General features: G+C 38.9%; 2 protein-coding genes across 2 annotated transcripts; one reads left to right on the top strand and one right to left on the bottom strand.

The window, feature by feature from the left end:
* Positions 1-1,932: 1,932 nt before the first annotated feature.
* K441DRAFT_668239 (uncharacterized protein) lies at positions 1,933-2,575 on the top strand. The gene has a single exon (XM_067649967.1). It carries the CDS (start codon positions 2,224-2,226, stop codon positions 2,386-2,388), a length of 165 nt encoding a protein of 54 aa, XP_067498492.1. The 5' UTR covers positions 1,933-2,223; the 3' UTR covers positions 2,389-2,575.
* An 11,056-nt stretch (positions 2,576-13,631) lies between these two features.
* K441DRAFT_620308 (carbohydrate esterase family 12 protein) lies at positions 13,632-14,658 on the bottom strand. The gene is made up of 2 exons (XM_067645919.1): positions 14,458-14,658; positions 13,632-14,382 (listed from the first exon to the last, which is right to left on the bottom strand). The coding sequence occupies exons 1-2, from the start codon at positions 14,591-14,593 to the stop codon at positions 13,730-13,732; spliced, it is 789 nt and encodes a 262-aa protein (XP_067498493.1). The 5' UTR covers positions 14,594-14,658; the 3' UTR covers positions 13,632-13,729.
* Positions 14,659-18,840: the final 4,182 nt, after the last annotated feature.

Below are 18,840 nucleotides of genomic sequence, written 5' to 3' on the forward strand. Positions count from 1 at the left end.
TAGGGTAATAACCGCACTAATAATCTAAAAAAAGAAAAGCCCTAGTTGTGGACCTCTTTTAGCTATAACTAGAGTAAAATATAGAAGGAGAAACTCTCCGTATTGCTATTAAGCTAGAAATAACACTCCCTATAGGTAAGATGTATTAGTTCTAAGCACTATATAATAATAGTGCTAAAATTAATCTTATACGATATAATTTAGTAAAAGAGTATAAACTTATTCTATTATAAAGGTGGCGGAAACCTATTATAGGCTTTTTAAATAAGTGTTAAATTAAACTATATAGTACCTATAAGCTTATAGTATTAGTAGCTAATATATACAACCGTATTAAGGTAGTTAGCCTGCAACCCTTTTAGACGGCTAACTTTATAAGTTATAACCTTATCCTTAGATACCCTTAGCTTATAGAAGTAGATCCTAAAATACGCTTTAAAACTAAAGCCTTTAAATAGTAGAATAATAAAGATTTAGAAGGGCGTATATTACTAATAAGCCTAAAGGACATCCTAGAGAATATAGCCCTAGGTAAAATAGTATACGCTCTATACCTAAAGAAGTATCGGATTTAACCCCTATTTAATAGCAAGATGGGTATAGAGCCTAGTATAGGTAATAACCCCTCTATAATAAAGATTCTATAAAGAACTGCCGGATAGGTTATAAAGACATTATAGGGAGGCGGCGATCTTAAGGATCTTATAAGATACTTTAACCGTTATAGGTTACTCTAGCTTAAGCAATATACGGAGAATATACTATAGCACTTTAAACGCTACGTTAAGGAGTTCTCTACCCTCTACTAGCTATTATATAAAACGGTTTAATATACGGTGGCAACTATATATAAGTAACTACTATAGCGTATAATACTGCCCGCGAGTATCTTAAGGGAGCCCCGGAACCCACCTAATAATAATATAAAAAATAAACGCGACCCCAATTTATTAAATATTCTAGTAGGCCTAAAAAACTTACTAAGGGTATTTTTAGGTAGGAGAGCTAAAGTCCTACCGCAGAACTTGGAGTACGATTATATAATTAATCTAAAAGAAGGTAAATAACCGCTAATCCTTCCTATCTATAACCTCTCTTACAAAGAGCTCAAGATTCTACGGGAGTACCTTTGTAACCGACTACCGGACCTTGCATATTACCCTGTTTCACCTGCGTCAGCACTACCCTCGCATGTCTCGGATATGGTTTAAATGACTCATGGGCTCCGGAGTTAGGGGTCTACTTTCATGTATTTATACCACTTGATTTCCATAGATTTACAATCAAGTCGTTCATTCAATCCTTTACACTGCAAAGCTTACAGTTATGAGCCCGGCCTGCCTACCGTACTGCATCTGATCTGTACATTCAGCGCTTACTAAGCAATCAATTGCTACCTCGTTCAAGAAGTCACTACTTCTTCCACCTTTGCAAGTGTTTTAAGCCTCTTCCGGGTACCTCTCTTGTACTCGTGATTACCTTTATTTACCAAACGGACGGACGATCGAACATCGATTGCATTGAACATCGATCGAACCGAACCGAACCTGACCGTACGAACCCGACCGTACGAACCCCAACCTCCTTTAACCCAGATACACAACCATTCGACAGAGTCGACCTATCCACCACAGCGTAACGACCTCATGGNGTCCAAGTGAGAGCCTAGCCAGCGCGATAGCCCGAGCACAGAGCCAGAGCGAGATGCCAGAGCACGGAGCCAGAGCAGAAGCTAGCTTGGATATACTGATGGGAGAGACAAGGATATTGGGTAGACACAAGGAAGGCACTACCGACGGCAGCCAGCAGAGGACCGTCGCCAAAACTAGACAACCGTTCGAACGACCAGCAAGCGAACACCAGATCAATTCGACTGGACCGAACATCGAATATCGGATCAAACCAAACCAGAGCCTCAATATAGGCCTGTCACCAAATCAAATCAAGGCCTTCTAGGAAGGCACCAATACTACAACGGAACAATTGATTTTGATTCCAAAGCACCAATCGAGCCTAAATGGCACCAGCCTAAAATCGGCACCAGTTGCGACAACCGCAACGTTACCAAATTCGACGTCTCAACGTCACCAGATACGACGTCTTAACGTCACCAGTCACCTGCAACAACAGCAGCGTCCAAAGCACATCAATGCAATTGAGCAGCTTCATAAGCACGTCAATGCAATTGAACAGCTTCAAAGATCTACCTCGACTACAGCTCAAATGACTACCTCGAGTTCCACCTCAACTACAGATCAAATGACTACCTCGAATACAGATCAAAACATCTACCTCGGTTACAGATCAAATGACTACCCCAAGCACGGATTAATTGACTGCCTCGAATGCAGATCAAATCACTACACCTCTTTGAATACAGTCTCCTGAGAGGCTGGGGAGGACACCTTTTCGAATATAGTCTCCTGGGAGGCTACGGAGGACATCTCTTTGAATACAGCTCTATGTCCAGAGATATAAAGCTGGGGAGTACAGTTTCTACCTTCATTTTTCTTTCTACAGCTTTGACTACACCGTCAAATCTGGGGGGGTGTGTAACCGACTACCGGACCTTGCATATTACCCTGTTTCACCTGCGTCAGCACTACCCTCGCATGTCTCGGATATGGTTCAAATGACTCATGGGCTCCGGAGTTAGGGGTCTACTTTCATGTATTTATACCACTTGATTTCCATAGATTTACAATCAAGTCGCTCGTTCTTTTCCCACACTGCAAAGCTTACAACCTTAATGGGTTACTAGAAAAGGGATAGATCCGGCCTAATAAGTCACCGGTAGGCGCGCTAATCCTCTTTATCCTAAAACTAGATGGAACTGTAAAGCTATATATAGACTATTACGGTCTTAATAAGATTATAATTAAGAACCGCTACCTACTACTACTAGTTAGTAAAATGCTGGATTAACTATTTAGGGTAAAGATCTTTATAAAGCTAGACCTATAAGACGCCTATTATAGGCTCTATATTAAAAAAGGGGATAAATAGAAGACCGCTTTTAAGACCTAATACGGCCACTTTAAGTATCTAATAATACCTTTTGGGCTAGCTAATACGCCTATAATATTCTAATTATATATTTACAGAGCCTTAGGGGGACTAGTCGACCGTATATATATCGTCTATTTAGATAATATCCTAATCTATTTAAAAGATAAGGATTAGTATAAGTAACACGTCCGCAAAGTGCTAGAATGTTTAGATAATTAGGGCCTTTACGCTAAGGCGTTAAAGTATATCTTTAATACTAAGCAGGTCGAGTTCTTAGGTTATATTATAACACCTATAAGTATAGTTATAGACCTAGTATAAGTGCAGACGATTTAAAAGTGGCTAGAGCTAGAGAGCTATTAGGATATCTAAGTATTCCTAGGCTTTGCCAATTTCTATAGGCGCTTTATCTATAACTACTTAGACGTCGCCTAATATCTATTTAACTATATTATAGAAGCTTCCTAAGACCTAACCTAAGGAGTAAAAAGCTTAAAGGCGGTAAAGAAGAAAACTAAGAAGGGACTAACTAAATAGTATAAGCTATAGTTATAGCCTAAAAAGGTTTAAAAGGCCTTTTAGGAACTACGCGCAAAGTTTACAAAAGCTCTATTACTGCGGCATTTTGACCTAGATTAGCTACTAATAATAGTTACTAATATATTAATTTTTGCCCTTATTGGTATCCTACTATAACCTAATAGGTATCTAGACGCTACCCAGCTTCACTAAAGACCAGTAGTATTCTATAGCAGAAAATTTCTGGGACCTAAAGTTAGGTATTATACCTATAATAAGGAACTACTGGCTATAGTTAACTGCTTTAAATAGTAGCGATATTACCTTAAGCACACGAGCTATACTACTCGTATACTCTTAGATTACTATAATCTACGCTATATTATAACTATAAAGGAGCTTATACCTTAATAAGCTAGATAGGTAGAGGAGCTTATATAATTTAATTTTAAGATTAAATATAAGCTAGAGGAAAATAACCCTACTAATAGACTGTTATAACGGCCAGACTATACCAAAGGCTTTAAAATAGGAGAAGGAAAACAAATAATAGATATCTTACTCCCTATATTATAGAACAAGCTTTAGGTATAGAATACTTAAGCACCTATAGCTTTATATACTAAGTCTTAGGCGGTATAAGCCCTATTAGTTTCCACTAATATTCTAGTTAATACCTAGTCCGTTACTAATAAGGGTCTAAATATACCTAAATAGGACGTCCCTAATATATTCTCGCAACCTAGTAATATACTATCTCTAATTACTAAGTTATCCCCTTAAACTAATAGCAAAGCTATAGAGCAATTGGAACTTAGAGCCCTATAATAACTAAAGGACTTTAACCTTATAGCGGCCTTTCTAATATACGCGCATTAAAGAGTTATAAAATCTAGAGAACCATCTAGTCTTATACTTAGAGCAGTATAGGATAAAACAGCTTTTACTTAAAAACTATCTAAAAGGTTAACGGATCTTATCTATAAGGTGCAATAAAGGGACGCTTTCTATGCCATTCTTAATATGGAAGTAGACTGGAAATATAACGAAAAAGAAGCTACTAGGTACTACTATTAGGAACTAGACCTAATAGGCCTACTACGTAGAGGTAGTAAGGTTTAGGTACTATAAGGAGTAAATCTACAACAGAAGATTTTTATAAAGAATTACAATAATCCTTTAGGCGGCCACTATAGTTAAGCAAAAATAGTAGAATTACTTTAGCGTAAATACTATTAGCTAAAGCTTAATTAGGAAGTAAAAGAGTATATCAGCTATTATAAAAAGTGTTAAGTATATAAGATCCGTAGCACAAGCCATAGGGTCTACTTAAATTAGTTTCCCCCGCTAGTAAGCTATAGTAATATTACGCCATAGACTTTATTACGGATCTCCCGCTATCTAAAGATAGCTAAGAATAAATATATAATTCGGTCCTCGTACTTATTAATAGGTTTTTAAAGTATGTCTAATACCTTTTTATTAATAAGACAATTAACGCATAAGCGCTGCTCGAAGAGAAAGGTCTGCGTTTGGCGAAGATGCGTTAGAAGAGCAACTGTAGAAGATGCTGCAGCTGCGCGGAATCCAAATGTGCCTTTCACCAGACGCAAGGAGGTGAGACACGCTGCGAAGCCAATTACCACCTCTCTCCCATGCGTTACTAAGCTGCAAATGTTCAGGATCAGTTGGCCGTGACAATAGCTTGCTCGGTTCGCTTTCCACAATGGCGGCCTCCTTGTCCACTTCATTCCCTATATTACTGCTTCCAAGAGAAAACAGTTTTTAGCAAGCTGGTATCGGGGATATGTCAACCGATCTCGTTTCATGGTCCCATCCTTAACCTTCAGATCAGCAAATTGTACTATATTGAGAGTGGCTTGCAGCAAAGACTTTAGTAGATGCTCCATAAAAAAAAAACGAAGTGTCGGAATACTTTAACAACGTGCAGAATACATATATCACAATGATATATACTATACGGTGTTGTTAATGGATTCTTAAGGTTCTATTCTATAATGCAGTGTTGATGGTACATATACGCGTCTCGCGTAGATTATATATCCTACGCACGTAACACGTGAAACGAATGTATATATACCGACACTAGCAACTCTTTAAATATTAGGAAACCAATAGAACCTCTTTTGCAATAGTAAGTGTTACAGGACCATCCTATAACACCTTACACACGCTACCTGCCACGTCCTACCGCATTCTGCCTACTACCGTAAGACCATTATATGTTCGCAATATTGGCAATATCCGTAATATCCGTAACTTCTACTAAATTCTGCCGAGTCTGCCAAATTCTGCTAGGTCTATTAAATTCTGCCAAATTCTGCTAAGGCCGTAACGGTAAGTATTTTAACATATAATTACTTTTAACTTCTTTTATATTAAATCTCTTTTCTCTATTAGATGTCCTTTCATTCCACCCACTCCTTAGCCTATAATTCTAAGTAATTGGTATTAATTAGCTTCTTAAGAGCTATAAATGCCTTGCTCTTAGTCATTAAGTTAGCTGGGTTGCTATTACCATTAATTAATTTTACTTTAGCGATCTCTTTACGTTTATATAACTGGCGGAGGCACATAACATCTATTATAAGTCGTTTCTCTTATATAGTGCCTAATTTAATAAGGCAGTTATAAAGTAATTTTAAATTAGTGCAGAGGATGAGTGGAAGTTCGATTTATAAGATCTGTTTAACTATTACCTTAATTACGGCTCTAATATTAAATCTGTAGGCCATTACGTAGAGTTTAGATGCTAGCACGCTCCTAGTAACTCTCTTGCATTTAATTAATAACCAATACACGATATTAGCCTTGTTCGTTATGTCTGCTAATACTAGAATATAGCCTATTTACAATAAGAGGTCCTTATTATTTATAAATAAGGCGTCCGTAAATACAAGTAGGCGTAGTATATTAATGTCCAGCTTAATATACGTAAGGCCTCTTGCTAAGTTATTAATTTGCCATTAAAGTCGTTTGTTAAGTACTATAATATTACTCTTTTTAGGGTTAATTACCTAGGTAGCAAAGGAGAGGTTAAAAGAGGCTTTAGGTTAGCATATAGAGGTAATATACGCGCCTCTAGCACATTATACAACGTATTATTCCTTTATAGTCAGTGCATCATAAACAATACCTCTTAAGCTCGTGGTTATAGCTATTTTACTAAGGTAAACTATATTTAGGTTCTTACACTGGCGTTCCTAGGTTATTATAATATTACCTTTCTAAAAGAGTTAAATAATGCATCCGTTGAATTTAAGTGACTGCTTAACCGTAAGTTGCTTATATTCCTTTACGAGAAAGTAAGCCTCTTCTAGATATTGTTGCTCCGCGTCCGCAAAGGTAGTATTAGCCAGGAAGAGAGTGTCGTTAGTTTAAAGGCCAACAATACCAAAGTAGTTAGGAGTATTGCTCTATAAGAGGCAAGGGTTATACGTTAATAAGTTTATATCCAACTCCTTAATATAATAATTGTGGTAGGTTATAAACTAGTAATTACCTACTTCTAGAACACTATATAGAGGTTTAATTACCTTTAGGATTAAGTTCTTTTTAATGCCTAGTTAGCTTCCTAACTCGTAAGGTGGTTAGATATAGAAGTCTTAATTCAGCTTTATAAGAGACTAAACATACACCTAGGAGATATCTTGTAGGTATAGCTGTGTGCCGTTGCCTCGTAATATTGCTGCGATGCATAGAATAAGGCGTTAGCTAACTCGTTAAATAGTAGGTAACTAGGTTAGTATAGTGCCCTTTTTAAGATCGTTATACGCTTAGACGACGAGTCTTAATTTCTTAAAGGCTTTATTAGTGCTGGGGTTCTTAATCTTATCTATAAATCGTAAGTTAAAGATTCTAACTCCTGTAGGTACGTCCTAAGGGTTAATTATCTTAAATACGCCCTTTTTAATCAGTTCTGTAATTTCCTTTTAACGAGACGTTTTAAACTGCTTATAGTTGCTATCCTCTTATAAGAATACAGTAATGTCGGCAGTGTTAATGTAAGGGGGGTACTTACGGGGTCTTCCTCTTCCTTAGCGGGGTAGTTATATTTCTTCCGTTTTAGTAGGGGATGGCTTCTATATAGAGGCGGCTTCTATAGGTGGTTTATTTATATAGGTAGTTTTTAAGACGGTTTCTATAATAGGTTAAATACTATTAACTTAAATATTGTCAATTTGGGTGCCGTTAACTTAAGTATCTTTAACTTAAATATATTTAGGGTCTATTAAGTACGGTTTAACAATAATACTACAGAACTTTATAGGGCTGCTAGGTAGGTTAACAATATACAATTCTCCTTTAATATTTAGTAGGTTGTGTGGTCCTATCTAGTATCCAGGTTGTCCTATATTACCTTCTCTCCAGACTAGTACTAAAGAGTTAAGGGGTAGATTATAAATTGCGGTAGTGCTAGGGCCATTACGACTTAGCGCTCCGCTTATATCTTCTTCACTTTCTCTATAGCTTTCTTAAATGCAATCACACGCTATATTACTGTAGGTAAAGGTGCATTAAACTCTATCATTTAGGGGTACGCTCTAAATACTAACAGTATGGGTATTAGGCCGTCTAGTCCTACGGAGTCGTTAATTACTTTAAAGGCCATTTATAGTGCCATGTCCTTATTAATTCCTAGTATCTTGGAAGTAATAATGTGGTATATGCGTCGTAAGGGGCCATAGTAACGCTCTATTATGCCAATTAAGTTATAAGCTTCGACTGGTACGCTCTTTATAGTACTATATTAACCGCGTATTACTTAAACTCTCTACTAATAAAGTTCTTTCCTACGTCGTGTGTAATTATATCTAGGGGGCCTAGGTATATATTAATCTAGCACGTCCGTAATATATCCCATATATACTTAATGCTAATATTTTATAGCTATCTACCTGTTTAAAATCGGGTGCCTTTATTAACAATATAAAGTACGGGCTTGCTGTTAATATACATAATATTAACAATAATGCAGTAGTTAAAGTTAATATCGTCCTTTAAGGTAAATCTAAATCTGCCTAGTAACTTTCCGTGTTTTTAACAGTACAGGCAGTAGCGGGTAATATGCTCAAGGGTCTTGCGATTAGTATCATTTTTATAGCTAGCGCGGTCTAATATTTTCTTAAGTCGCTGTACTAACGGATATCTAAAGCGTTGGTGTAGGCGTCGCAATTCTATATCAGTTAAATAGCATGGGTTTTAGTTAAAGGACTTGGTAATAAACATATATAATAAAATATTCTATAGTAGAAATGGGTGTCCAAATCAGCGTATAACTGGTACGGTCTTTAAGGGGGTTATTAGGACATTCTTTAGGTTGTTAAAGTATACTTATAATTTATCTATATCTACTAGGCAAAATAGGAAAGGGGTGTCAACTTTAATAACGTGAAACTCTACTATACCTATTAGTGTAGCTACCTTAATAGAACTAATAGAAGATGTAGAACCTATTCCAAACTATATACTAACTATGCCTCTTATAGACTTATTTAACTATACTTTATTAATCTTCTAAAGCGCAAGAAATTAGCTATATCCTACTATAGAACGTTTAAAGGCTCTAGTGTCAATTATTACACCTATAAACTTTAAGGAGGTATAGTATAAGGTTGTATTATACGCAAACGGGTCTATGTTAGTAGGGAATATATCTATTATAGTATCAATAGTTATAACTGCGTAGCTATATGCTCTGTTAGCCAGTTCTAAAGCTATAGCGGTCGCGTTGTCTGGTTCAATCTTACCGTACAAAGTATAGTATACTATAGTCTAGTCGTCCTCGTTTAATAGAGTGCTAGGGTTTATATTAACTACTAGGGCGTTAAATGCGTCGGTAATCTCGTTATCTAAGTTATTATCCTCGTCGTCGTCGCCTTTATAGTCTATAATATATTACTTTATTCGCTCCTAGAAGCGGTCCTTAAACTTATTTTTAAACTTAGTCTTAGACTCTTCTTACTCCTCTTTAGTATGTTTTTATAAGCGATATCCTTCCTTATTATATATAAAGCAATATAGTTTCTATCGGCTGTGGTTATATAGGGGGTTACTATAGTTGCTACGGTTGTTACGGTTATAGTTATTATCTCTTTTATAGAATTATCGGTCCATAAAGAAAGCTTATATCTTCTCCGCATGATCTTTTTTATATACTATAATAGACGATTAAAGTTTATTAATAAGGGCTTTAAAGTTATCCGGTGGGTTAGAGACTGCATATCTATATACTAGTATTCCCTAGCAAGAAGTGACGATTTTATTATAAAGGAAGTCTATGGTTTATAAGGTAGGTTTAAGGCCATGCTATAGTTAATAAAGTCTATAAATTAACAATTAGAGGTATTTACTTATAGACTTATCTATATTTCCTGCCATTACTATTATAAGTATAATGGTATTCCACTTATCTAGGTTCTTGCGTTAAAATCCTAGTCCTTTAAAGAAATTCTAAAGGTGTTCGCAAGTTTTGGCAAATGGTAGGCAGGACAGTTAGTTTATATAAAAGTGGTCTAAAGCTAGTCCTTTTAGTATAGTAGGGAATGCCTTAAGGTAGGCTTTTTGGGGTACATCCGCTCGATTACAGATGTCGTAAAATATTGTTAATTTATAGTTAAGGCTTTCATTTATGCCGCCGTATTTCTACTCCTCCGTATATATCTTGGCTATATTCGCGATCTCTTTTCTATAGCCTTATATTATATCCACAGGGGTATATATAGGTGCCGGAGTCTATATAGGTGCGGGGGTAGCATATATAGGTATAGGAGCAGTATATGCTAGTATAGAGGGTAACATAAAAGGGGAAGTAGTCGGTATACCGGTTGGTTGGGTTGCGGTAGCTTTAGCTTATTATTACTTCTCTAAAGTGCCCTTTATTATATATACCTTAATTAATCTGGATAGTATTAGTCCGTACTTATTATCGGCTAATTTAATCATCTCTCTGCTCTATTTGGTTTAGTCTTCTTCTTATACTATATTATATAAAGACTAAGGGAGCGTTTTGCCTCGTTTATGGTTAACATTAACCTATACTCCTCTAATATTTAGGCAATTACGTAGTTGCTAAAGCCAGTATAAGGGGATTTGCGTGAAAATATCAACCGTAAAGTCCTTAAAATCTCCCTAGAACAATTCCTAGAGTGTTAAGTCTAGCTAGTTATATATCTCTATATATAGATACATCTTATATTATAAGTAGTTAGTTAGCTCGTCCTTAGTAACTTCTATTAGGTTAATTCCATCTTCCCATTTAACTGCTTCTTCTTCCTAGTCTTTCTCTGTTCCTAACATCTTATATTTTATATATTATTCAGGTGGGTGTAGGTAAGGGTAAGAGTATTCGTAGGGTAAAGGTAGGGGGACGGTTAAGGAGGCGGTTAAGGGGACGGTTAAGGAGGCGGTTAAGGGGGCGGTTAAGGGGCGGTCAAGGGGGTAAGGGGTAAGGTGTTCTGCGCAGTAATCTTCCGGAATAGATAGAACGAGATATCTAGAAGTCGTCGTGGATACCAGACAAGTACTCCTAGGGGGTTTCTCTTCTTCTCTTTAACTAAAATAGGCTAATACAAAAGGTAGATAAGTACAACTATCTTCCAATCCGCTGCAAGGTGGATAGTATAACTGTCTTCTAAGCTATCTGCGTGTTTCCTAATCTGTGCGCGCTCACTAATTAGTGTTGGAATACTTTAACAACGTACAGAATACATATATCACAATGATATATACTATGCGGTGTTGTTAATGGATTCTTAAGGTTCTATTCTACAATGCAGTGTTGATGGTACATATACGCGTCTCGCGTAGATCACGTGTCCTACGCACGTAACACGTGAAACGAATGTATATATACCGACACGAAGAGATCTTCAGCAATTGGAGGAGTTTCAGAGTTATTACCCCGGACGTTAGCCTGCTCTTATTAACCGGATTCGATCATCATTGTGAGACTACTAACTGCGTCGATTTTATCTTGTCGGTTGCAAAATTTGCCAATTGTAGCCTGGAAATCAGAAGCGAAGTCCAAATTTCCAGGGTTTAGAGATTCCCCGGCATTAAAGTCTTGTTCGAGGACGCCCCTTACACGCTTTTGCTTCCTGGAGGATATCTAGAGAAGGAGAAGGGTGTGACAAATTCCAATATTGATAAGCTCTGTAGTAGTCGCAGGGGCGGTTTGTAATAGTAGAAATCGTTCCTTATATTCCTCTCTTGGAAATCCAGAGTTATGAACTCCATGATCCGAATTTACCTATTCCTTGATTTAATTTTGGAATATGTCTGGAAGCATACTAATCCCGTTAGAGATAGGAGAAAAGATTTAAGCAGTCCAAAGATAACCTCGAGATATACTAAAGAGAGTTTCCCAAGCTACCTCATTTTTCGCGTAAGATAAATCCGCATGCAGCTTATCATGCACGCCAATAAGGCTAGCCATGGCTGACTTTAGGGCCATTGCTCCTTTATTAACATCTCGCGTCTGGTCCCCATTATCCGGAGATTCACTTATAGTACCTTGCATTTTCAACGACTTCTCTTTTCGTAAGATGGTCTTGACCGGCTTCGAGATAATCGGCCCGCGCTTTCAGTACCACCTTGTCGACCGGAAAATTGAGGTCAGGAAACTCGTGTGAAGATTGATCTATGGAAGAAAAGAGGCTATATATACATGGGGTAGGTGGCAAAGGCTGACGTCGACAATGACGACGATTTGAGGCTGTTACGTCATTGCCACCTGATCGACACGTCTGTGTTGTTACTGCATATTTCTCGACCTCTTCGAAAACATTGCGCCTGCTGGTGTCGAAAGAACTCGTGTGTAGATTGATCTACGAAGAAAATAAGGCTATATATATACGGTGGATGAATCACAGGCACCCCTGATCTAACCCTAATATAGTAGTAATCGGTACTGGGTCGACAGCTGGTGATCGATAGAATGAGGGACACTCAAATTGCAATCGCAAACCTAAACAAAAATGCCAGGAGCAGTTGCCTTGTGAATTCTAACCCTTCCGTAATAGTAGAGAACTGGCCTGTATGCGTTAAGGATATTCCCGAGAAGATGGGGAAGGGGACCATTGGATCTTGCGGCTCGACTGGTCGATACGCTCGGAGCGTGTTCGAAACCCTAGTTACGCTATGAACTGACTTGGAGTAAGAAGCTTTACAGAAAGACAAATCGAATAGCAGATATAAGCCAGAGCGTAGAGACGGCATAGATACTGCTGTTGTAGTCTTGAATATTTCCACCGGGGAGTAAAATGTGTTCTCGGGCCTTGATGGCGTAGAAAATGGTTAAACAACACATAGATGTAGACACACATGTCGCCAAAAGGTTGAAAAGCATGGTCTTCATGAATTTTGCGCGTGGTAGAAGACCTTGAGAAACAATTGTGGTGAGGGTTGTTAGGTATCCAACTGTCACTGTTATGCCCGCTATAGTATTGCTTTGGTGCATACACTAATCAATTGACTGAGTAGGAACACCAACCGATGGCTTGCATTGCTACAGCAATAGTCGTAGGCAAACTGCCTTTGAGCATCTTTAGCACGGTGTTAACATCTAGGCCGGGGCGGTCGCGGAGGTTATTGAAGCGCGACGTTGAAGAAGATTTGGCAACTTGAGATTCGACCAGCCTCTGGCCACTTAAAAGCCCCGGTCGATGCTTCTGCTCATTCGTCTCCGCCGGGCCTGTATCGGTAGAGAATGGTAAGATGTTGAGCATGTGCTTCTAAACATCTGAAGCAAAATTTAGCTATTGGGGGTCGGATATGTGACGTAATCTCCTCTCCCTACCACTACCACTAGAGTTTTAAACCCTTTTCTAAGCTATTTAGTATCATGCTTGGATAGATTTCCCGCTAATCTCACCTTCGAGACCATGAAAATATTATAGGCTACCTTTTTCTACCCAGTGACACGCCTGTGTAATTTTGAATTGGGCCAGTTAGTGTTAGGTTAGAAGGTGAATCTGGGCTGGCGCTCGGCCAACTTTATTTGGAGAACTTCACTATCCAGGTCCATAAGTGATTTGATGAATAACCTAGAGTATTAAATCTAAAATGCTTTCTAGGCTATTGGATATGTGGTCTTAGAGCCTCACCGGGCCCATTCGTGCAGCACTTTTTAACCTTACTAAACACTTCTCACTCCTGCCCTTAACACCTTGCGCTTTCGCTAAATGCAGCTACCTTGTATGCTACTCGTCGAATTCTTCAGGTAGCTACTCAACGCACTCCCTCCGCACTTCAACCCCTTCACAAATGCCTTGGCCGCCGTATCCGCCCCAACCGGGCTCGTATGCGTATGGTCATTAGGGTAATACGCATCCACAACCGTCGCGCCGAGCGCCTGGAAGATGTTCGCCACATACTGGCCGTGATCGACAAACGCAGCCGCGGCGCCAATAGCTGTTGCCGAGGCTGAAGAATACGTAGTGAAGCGGCTAGGCGTGTACAAGAACGTGCCGTTCTCCCACGGGTTGTTGGGCGTCGGGGAAGATACGACGACCTTGGCGCCCTTGGCAGCGAACAGTTTCCCAGCATTGGTGATGTAGGCTGGATAGGTGAGGACGGTTACGGCTTCGTTGTCGTAGGTGGAGGCGCAAGTCTCGGAGCCTGCGCCGGGGCAGTCTGTGCGGCCGTTGTCGTTGGGTGTGAGAGATCCACCGTCATTGTGGCCGAACTCAATGACCACAAAATCACCGGCGACGAGGAGGTCGGCTATGGCTTGGAAGCGGCCTTCGACTGTGTAACTACGGGCGGAGCAGCTAGCCACGGCTTTGTTCACGACGGGGACTGAGAGTGAGTATTGGAGGTAGTGTCCCCAGCCTAATCGTATCAATGTCAGGAAGAAATGCTCAGACTTGGAGAGTAAATATGATCAGAAGAGAACTGCTTTCTGACCTTGCGTTCCTCCACCACCTTCTGCCATCGTCGAGTCTCCAGCAAGATAGACTGTCGGGGTACGGTTGGAGAGGGCATTGGGTGCTGCAACGACTGTTGGAACGAGTGCAAGTACTAGAGTTAAAAAGGAATACATTTTAGACTCTCAATATGTACAGTGAATCGAATACCAATTAAATCAAGGGGTTAATACAAATTCACCTTAACCTATTCGTTTATTTTGATATCCACCTCCTGCCAATTGAGGCTAAATAGCTTTATAGCGTAACGCCAATCTAGCTTAGGGGCCATTCGGTTGCAAATCGCCTCCAGATCAATCTTCTTGATCTGTGCACCTTTTAGTGTTGATTAGCTTGTAATCAGTGGCGTCTACTACCATGGCTCAATGAGTCTAATTAAATAAGCTGATCGTTCAGCGAGGCTCCAGATGAGGCTCTCAGAATTTGACGTCGCACAATGAGTGATTAATTTTGGTGAGCTATCCGAGCGATCTTAGCGATCACTTCTGCTACCACTTCTATCGCGACTTTAGCATATGGTGTAGTCCTCCAGATCTTCAATTGGCGCCCCTACTATGTGACGATGGTACTGGAGGAGTCCTCCACATGCGTTTCCTGCTTACATAAGCAGAGTCCCTTCTTGTTCGGTCTCCGCAGCAACCACTTCGGTATCCGTAGTAGTCACCCCGGACCCCGTAGATATAGGCCTATATCAAGGCCCATATTCCTTATAATTAGATTCGATAGATTCATTTATTCTTTTATCCTTAGATCTAGTTTATTAGGTTATAAGCACTCGTTGCTACTAAGCTGCGACGTCAGAAGATTAACACCTTACCACAGGTTGCATCAAGGGTTACTATACCCGTGCTAGGTCATTCCTTACTACTCTGCATTATTTCTTATTATTAAATCTACGCGTTAAGTTCGTGTATTTACGCGTCAAATCCTTTTATTTACGCGTCGCCATGGGTAAAGATTATCTAGGCATTTAACACCTTAAGAAAGACGGCTTAAATTGGCCCTAATATTGGACGCAGCTTAGCACGTACCTACGTGGTAAGGGCCTTTTGTATATTATTTAGGAAGATACGGGCCTACCCCTCTACCCAAAGCTCTAGGAAGAGAAGCCTACGATATCTATTAATTAAGTACTAAAGGACGCCGATAAGGAGGAGCGAGACAAGATCCTTAAGAGGTCTCAAATTATTGCAAATACTAATGATTTAATTTACTCAGCTAATAAGGCACTCTCCTACAAGTATAATAAGGAGTTTAAACAGTACAGTAAGGAAGACGGCAAAGTCTATTTAGTTATCCTTAGTATAATTAATAATAAGATCCTTACTGCCTTAAAACATAAGCAGACGGCGAAGGACTATATTAATTACCTTAAGCAGACGTTTAAGGCCTGTGGCTTAATCCATAAGGCCAATATATAGGAGACTTTTATTAAGCTCTGTTTTTAATTAGACTAAGCAGTTACTACTTTCTTAAGCTATTACCAAGAAGCGGTTTAAGGAGTTAAGTAGGTAAAGCTTGCCCTAGATAACAAGATTATTAACTATTAATTTATTAACGCCGTTAACGAATACTTCCCTATATAGGCTTAAATCCAACGTAATAAGATTCGCGACGGCCACACAATTATACTAGTCCAATTAATCGCTAACCTTACTAATAAGGCTCGGCGAAAGGACTTACTTAAGAGCTTCGCCTTAGTTAATAAGCCACCAGGTAACTCTAGTTAAGGACGCGGCAATAGCCGTAGTCGCGGCAATAGTTAAGGCAGAGGCGGGGGAGCTGGCCGTAGTGCCTCATTAGGCAATTAAGGCTCTGCCAAGGATGCTTTAAACAAGTATAGATAGTGCAAGCTAGGTCATCTAGGTGGCGAGGATAATTGCTAGATAAAGCACCCCTACCTAAGGCCTAAATGGTGGAGACCTGAAGAGAGACGACCTCAGCGCTTAGGTGACGGAGCAGCCTTAACGACTACCAATGAGGCCTCTAAGGGGACATCCAATCGCCCCTCTTAAGCTACCAATTCGGCAACTAGAGGGATCTTTGCTACGCAGGCCATTAGGCCAGCAGCTATAGCTTTAGGAACAAATATTAAGGACTCCTGGATAGCCAACAATTGCTCGAATATTTATATAGGCAATAACATTAGGAAGTTTATCTAGTATTAGGAAATTAAACCTATCTAAATCTAGACAGGAGGAGGCCTAATAAAGGCCATTAGCGTTAGATTAGTTAAGCTTATAGTTACCTAAACTAACCACTTAGCCTATATAATTACATTTACTAAAGTATATTACTATCCTAACTTCTTTACAAATATCGTCTCGCTCAGTATTCTATAAGAGAAAGGAGTCTTCTTTAACGGTCTCTATAACATAATTAACTTCATTAAAGATTAGGTAGAAATAGCCTATATCCTATATATTAACGGACTTAATTTATTTATACTAGTAGACAACCCTATAGAGGTTCCTTTTACAATAGCTCTGGCTACTGCATAATCGCGCCTCTATAAGAAAGGTGTGCTTACTAAAGCTACTATAGAGACTTAGTATAAGAGACTATAACATCTTCCTCCTAACTAGATACGTTAACTGGCCAGAAGTATAAAGGGGATTATAGTTACTAAGGATAAGCCATTTTACTATAAGGACTGTCACCTTAGAAAGGCCAAGAAGTAAATATTAAGACGCCCACAATAACGCAGCAATTACATATTTAAAAAGGTGCACGTTAATATAGTTAGGCCATTAAAATATAAAGGTCTCCATAGTAAGAAGTACTAGGTACTATTTACTAATAACCAAACACGCTTTAGATAGATCTACTATATATTAAATAGAGGCTCCGCGGCCTCTACCTTAAAGCAATTTGTCTGTATAATTAAGACTTAAACAGGGATAATAATTAGCTGCTTCCGATTAAATAGAGCTGCTAAGTAGTTTAGTAAGGATATAACCGATTTCTTTAAGAACGAAGGCATAGTTACTAAGGCCTCTACCCTATATACTGCATACCAAAATAAAATAGTAGAGAAGGCCAACTACTTAGTTAAAGAAAGGGTTAGGGTAATGTTAATTAAAACTTAATTGCTACTAAAGCTCTAGCCTAAAGTTACTAAGGTAGCCGTATACGGGCTTAATATATTGCCTATATTAGTTAATAAGGACAAAGTTTCGCCCGCTTAAGTAATAGCTTACGCCCTAGGTAATACCAATTCTACAATTATATACGCTAACTAGAAGATCTATAGCTATCCTACCTACGTCCATATTAATAAAAAAGACCCTTAGTAGTAGTAGGGTAATAAGTTTATTATAAAAGCTTAGAAAGGACAATTAGTTAGCTACAAAGGTTTATATATATATCGCGTCTATCTACCTCACAAGAATAGGGTCGTTTAATTAAGCAGCGTCACCTTTAACGAATTAGGAACCTTTCTTACTACACTAATTAGTGAGAAAGAAGGTGGCGACAATAATATCTGCTAGATACTACTTAAGGAACTTCCTACCAAAGACACTACACCGGAGGTCTCTCGGTCACTGTAGGAAGGAAGTAAGGCTTCTCAGTCACCGCAGGAGGCAGATAAGGTCTCTTAGGCCTCTTAGTTGGGGGGTAACTCTCAGTCGGGGGGTGCCTCTAACAATCACGATATCGCACCACAGCTTAATCAACCTCCCCTCACTAACAAAGAACAGGCAGGTCTTAACTAGCAAGAGCTACCTAATCTAGGAGGACACCTCCGTTAGGAAGTAACTCCCCTAAGGGATATCTACTAGGAGGATCTAAAGCAGATTCTGCCTAAGTACTTAGATAATAAACCTAAACCTATAGCGAATACTTATATATAGTTAAAGCTACGGCTTAACTATAGCGTACTCTATAGAACTAGAAGGAAGGAGCTGGCTATAAAGGCCACCTACCTTACCCCGTCCTTCGCCTATACATTTATAAGTGCTCTATTACAGCCTTAGTAAATAAGGATAATTAAAGGACTACCTCTAGAGCTATAGAACTAGAAGGAAGCCATAAATTTAATATTTAAGAAGGAGTGGAAGGCTACGGTGGATAAGGAATAGGAGTCTCAAATAATAAATATCTTATTTAAGATCGTCGAACTTCCACCTAGAGCTAAGGCTCTACCTATTAAATAGGTCTTTATATACAAATTTAATAAGAACAACGTCCTATTTAGATAAAAAGCATGGCTAGTATTACGCGGTAATAAGCAGCGCCTAGGAATTGACTATGGCGATATATTCGCAAGCGTCATTTAACCTAGTATATTTAAGCTACTGATGGCCCTAGTTGCTGTATACAATCTAGAGTGTAAGCACTTAGACGTAATCACGGCCTTCCT

This window comes from Cenococcum geophilum (genome assembly GCF_001692895.1).
Source record: "Cenococcum geophilum 1.58 unplaced genomic scaffold K441scaffold_61, whole genome shotgun sequence".
Taxonomy (NCBI): Eukaryota; Fungi; Ascomycota; class Dothideomycetes; order Gloniales; family Gloniaceae; genus Cenococcum; species Cenococcum geophilum.